At 29.3% G+C, this 5,205-nt stretch overlaps 1 protein-coding gene across 2 annotated transcripts; it reads left to right on the forward strand.

Annotated features, from left to right (window-relative positions):
• The first annotated feature begins 368 nt into the window (after positions 1-368).
• Positions 369-1,964, forward strand: LOC110666301 (peroxidase 27). Of its 2 annotated transcripts, none has more exons than XM_058129239.1 (4): positions 369-677; positions 787-975; positions 1,081-1,246; positions 1,349-1,964. In XM_058129239.1, the coding sequence occupies exons 1-4, from the start codon at positions 456-458 to the stop codon at positions 1,756-1,758; spliced, it is 987 nt and encodes a 328-aa protein (XP_057985222.1). In that variant the 5' UTR covers positions 369-455; the 3' UTR covers positions 1,759-1,964. The 2 variants fall into 2 exon arrangements, with proteins under 2 accessions (XP_057985222.1, XP_021682437.1); XM_021826745.2 differs by having other exon boundaries at positions 413-677; positions 823-975.
• The last annotated feature ends 3,241 nt before the right edge of the window (positions 1,965-5,205 follow it).

The following is a 5,205-nucleotide window of genomic DNA, read 5'->3' on the forward strand; positions in this document are numbered from 1 at the left end:
TTTATATATGAGCTTAAAATTTTTAGATCATTTCAATTTTAATATAAATCTGAATTTGTTTATTTTTAAAGGAAAAAAAAAAGGAAATAAATTGATGCTAACACTGCACCTATCTAATTATAGTTGAAGGTAGTTATCATTATTTAATATATGTAATTAATCTAGCTGGACCAAGTCACGATTATGTAAATCGTTTGAATTCTTCTTCATTTTAATTTCAATACACATATGATTGGGAGAACTAGTCTTTCCAACAATCCCACTAATCATATAATATTTTAGTTGAATTTTTTGTGATTTTCTTTTATTCACTTGTCAATTTAAAATATTGAATCGAAGTAATTAAGCTAAGCGTGTTTTAGACACCATTCTAGATTATCACCAACATGCAACGACTATAAAAGTAGGCATGGATTCTTGCATTTCAAACAAATTAACTTTTCCAGAGACAATTCATGGCCATGGAAAAGCTTATTTCGGTTTTGTTTTCTAAATTTATTCTCCTCCTTTTATTCTTAGATGTCACTAATGCATGTGGTTTGCAGCTTGGGTTCTACAGTGGTACTTGCCCTAATGCAGAACAAATTGCGTATGCGGTTCTTTACAAATACATTTCTAGAGACCCCACTCTTGCTCCTTCTTTGTTGAGAATGCATTTCCATGATTGTTTTGTTAGGGTAAGACGTACGTTTAATATATATATATATATATATATATATATATATATATATATATGTGTGTGCGCGCGCGCGCTCTCTTGTCTAACAATGTGTAGAGTTTTTGCAGGGATGTGATGGTTCTGTGCTATTAAATTCTACCCAGGGTTATAAAGCCGAGAAAGAAGCATTCCCAAACCTAAGCTTAAGAGGGTTCCACGTAATTGATGCTGTAAAATCTGAACTAGAAAAAAAGTGTCCTGGTGTGGTTTCTTGTGCTGATATCTTAGCATTAGTAGCTCGAGATGCAGTTTTCATGGTATGTATATATACAGCCAATATATTATTATGAATTGCTAACTTATATTTATCTGCTAACCATTCTCTCATGCTTAATGAAATTAATGGTTCATTTTCCCTTCAGATTGGAGGACCATCTTGGGATGTTCCTACTGGACGTAGAGATGGAAGAGTCTCAATTGACACCGACGCTTTAGAACAATTACCATCTTTTACTGCTAACATAACCGAGCTCATAAAAGATTTCTCTGCCAAGGGTTTAAGCGTTAAGGACCTTGTGGTTCTATCAGGTGACTGCTTCAAGTTTTTTTCTTTTTAAAATTTTTTTTTTTTATTTACCATTGAATTTTTATTTACCATTGAATTCAAACTCCAACCTTACTGTGTTGCAGGAGGACACACAATTGGGATTGGCCATTGCTCTTCAATCTCAGATCGCTTATACAATTTCACAGGTAAAGGCGACACTGACCCATCACTGGATCCCAAATACGCATCGGCGTTGAAGGAAAAGTGCAAGCTGGGAGGAGACAACTTGAAAACGGTAGAAATGGACCCTGGAAGCTTCAGAACATTCGATGAAGGTTACTACAGTAATGTTGCTAAAAGAAGAGGGCTCTTACGATCTGATGCTGCTCTTCTTGATGATGTACAAACCAGAACCTACGTCCAACTTCAATCTGTCACCCATGGATGGACTTTCGCTCAAGATTTCGGTGCTTCAATGATCAAAATGGGTTCCGTTGGAGTCCTCACTGGTAACCAAGGGGAAATCAGAAAACGCTGCGCTTTTGTCAATTAATTTGTTAGGAAATGTAAGAGATATCCTGATTCAAGTATTAGGGCAATGAAAGATTAAGTATGTATTCATCAATCTGGGTAGCCTATCCAGATTAGTTTTCCTTCATCTTTAAGGTGTAGGGAATGGAAAGATCTTGAGTTTGAGTCTTTCCAACTACCTATCCAACTTTATAATGAGAAGTGAGATAATTAGCTCTCTTGGTATAACTTATCAAATTGATTCATGGAGTCTCTGCTGTATAAAAGAAAAATTATATATCTAAAAATGCAAGCAAAGTATTTATCAATAAAATTTCAAAATAAAATGATAATCTTTTATGATTATTATTAAAATTGATCTTGAATTTAATAAAAGAGAAGGAAAAAAAAAATCCATGAGTTGTTCAGCTAATAATCTATTGCTGTTGGCAATGTGTCAACTTCTAAATATAACACTTTATTTTCCATTTTCAAAATTTATAATTGAGTCTCTTTATTACTTATTTTCATTTTCACAGTCTTTCATTTTTTGAGACCCAATAACCTAAAATTTCTCCATTTTTACAATATTATTCGCTGTTATAAGTAAAATCTGCATATTCTCTATTCAATGTTTATTCACTTACATTGCGTTTGATTATGAATTTGAATTTTAAATATTAAATTTAAATATTAAAATTTAACATTTATAAATTTAAAAATATTTTTTTTCCTAATAAAAAGAATTTTAAATCTCGAATTTGAAATTTATTATTTGGATAGTTAATTAATCATGTATTTGAATTTATTATAAATTTTATTTAATTACTAATATATAAAGACAATTCTTTTTAAAAAATTAACATGGGATTTTAATTAATTAAAACCTTTAAAAATAGTCTTTTTTTTTATAATATGGACCCATAGCATGACTTGGCATTTCAAATAATAATAATAATAAGAATAATAAGAACATACCTGAACATGAGTTTAACGTACCTGCTCATTTTCTGGCAAAGTCAAAAGTTGAACCTGAGGATGAATATGTTTGGATAGAGGATGCTCCTTCTTGTACTGCCTCTTGCTGAATCTTGATGTTATTTTCTCTTTCTTCGTGGGTATTTTAGATAAAATTTATAAAGTATTTATCCTTTTATATATATATATATATATATATATATATATATATATATATATATATGTGTGTGTGTTTAGTTAGTTAGTTAGTTAGTTAGAAATTTACGTCATTTTTCTTTTCAATTGTTCCGACCTTGCACTTAGAATCTCATCTCTTATTTGACGTGGTCTAAAGCTGTCACGAGCTTCCTTAGTGTTTGTGGACTTCACGAGCTTCCTTAGTGTTTGTGGACTTCTTCTTCTTCATCTTCTTGATCTCGCATTTATAACTGGACTAAGTGACTTGATAATGACTAATTTCTTCTTCTGATTGATAATGACTAATTTCTTCTTCTGATCTCACATTTATTACTAGAGTAAGTGACTTGAAAATGACTAAACCCACTAACATCTTACATAATTAGTTGAATGTCCATGCCACGCACAATAGTGGGATACTGAAAAAAATTTACTATTAAACTAATTTTTATTCTGATTTTGCCTTAATTAATTTAATTCTAATAATTTTTGTACTTTTTACTAATAATTTTAAATTAATTTGTGATGGAAATAATTAAAACACTTTATTTAATTTTTTTATTTATAAATTAATAATAATTTCTATAATATCTTTATTTAAAAAATAATAAAATTATCTTTCTTCAAACAAACCTCAAACTTTACTTATTGTACTAGTGAAATAAATTGAGTGATACCAAATTACTTTCTAATTTAATAAGATTATAAATTTGAACTATTTTAAATTTGATTAATTGGTGTTTATTCTGAATTTAACAACAATCATGTTTATAAATACTACTTAAATATTTTTTTCGTATACAAAATTTTCCTCTTGGAATTTTTTTAAATTATTAAACAGGTGATTTTTAGTAGATTCTTTAAAATATTGTATTTGGTAAGTTTTTTGAGATATTATGGACATTCTACTGTTAATTGTTTATCAACGATAAAAATAAAAAAAAAACTTGCAAGGATTTTAAAATGTAATAATTAATAAATATTTAAAAATTTACATTAATAATTAAATAAATTTTATTGCAAGCATTCATTATAAATAAGACATATACTGTTATACTTCAGTCAATATAACGTTATAATAATAAATTAATATTTAATAATTAAAATATATAATAATTATTTATTAGTTAGATATAAAACATTTAAAAATTTTTCTGTTTGAAAAATAGTTCTAAGAGTGTAAAATGTAATTTTTTTTATCTTTATATATATATATATATATATATATATATATATATATATATATATATATATTTGAACTAGGGTTGAACTAGGGTTGTGCATGGTTCTCAGGTCCCGAACGAAACTGAAAAATTACACTGAACAGACAAATATCATATTGAATCAAAGTTATTTTGAAATTTTGGTCTGGTTCTGATTTTTTACTAAGAATCAAATCGGAACCGTATCGATACCGAATCGAAATCATACTAAATCGGAGTCAAACCGTGTAACACCCCTATTTGTATAGCTAGGTATATTTCACTGTTCCGGTGACCGGAGTCGGTCCGGACAATTAAGGGGATTAGGACCACACTTAAGACAATTAGAGAAACCATAAACACAAATAATTAGTAATGTTCAATTAGTTAAGTATAAATAAGAAAAACAGAACATAAGAAGTTAAACGAGCCGAGAGTCACAACGATGGGTGACCTCCTCGAGAGCAGCTGAAGTCATTTTAAACTCAAATTTCGAACCGTAAAAAGTGACGCTGCGGTCCTTAGGACCCTTATAAACACAGTGGAAAAGAGAAAATCACGAAAAAGAACTGTTAAGCCAGTCAAATATTTAGGTCAGGGAGCCAGAAGAAATATGGAATTAATTGCAAACCGGGATGAACCGGCGAGGGGCAATTTGGTCAATTGACCTCGAGAGCTGACTCCTGACCTAACTGTCAAATAAAATTGGACAAAAGAAAATTTCGGAATCAAGAATTAAATTAAAGAACTAATAGAAAAATAAATAGAAAAAAAAAACGAAATGAAAAAATGGAAAAGTCAAAAGGTGATGACATCATGCATGACCTCATGCATGATGCCATAAAGAATATAATTAATTTATTTATTTATTTGTATTTTTGGTCTTCCATAAGACTTAAAAATTCATAAAAAAAAAAAAAAATCATTTCTTCTTCTTCAAAAAACGTTTTTATCTCTCTTTCACTTTTCTCTCCCAAGGTTCCTCCATTAACAAGCTTTTAAAGCTTGAAAAACTTAGTTCTTCCCCATAAATTTTAACCCTAAACCCTAAAAAGCTTCCAATCTACACTAGAAAAGAAGATTGAGGGAGAAGAAGAAAGAAGAAAGTGAAAGAATTGGTGGATTGTAAATCA

This window comes from Hevea brasiliensis, chromosome 10 (genome assembly GCF_030052815.1).
Source record: "Hevea brasiliensis isolate MT/VB/25A 57/8 chromosome 10, ASM3005281v1, whole genome shotgun sequence".
Classification (NCBI taxonomy): Eukaryota; Viridiplantae; Streptophyta; class Magnoliopsida; order Malpighiales; family Euphorbiaceae; genus Hevea; species Hevea brasiliensis.

Bases quoted from the DNA above. Each gene is read 5' to 3' on its own strand.
- LOC110666301 (XM_058129239.1), top strand. From the start codon at position 456: ATGGCCATGGAAAAGCTTATTTCGGTTTTGTTTTCTAAATTTATTCTC. The intron at 678-786 runs GTAAGACGTACG...GAGTTTTTGCAG, and splicing joins TCCATGATTGTTTTGTTAGG to GGATGTGATGGTTCTGTGCT. The intron at 976-1,080 runs GTATGTATATAT...TTTTCCCTTCAG, and splicing joins CTCGAGATGCAGTTTTCATG to ATTGGAGGACCATCTTGGGA.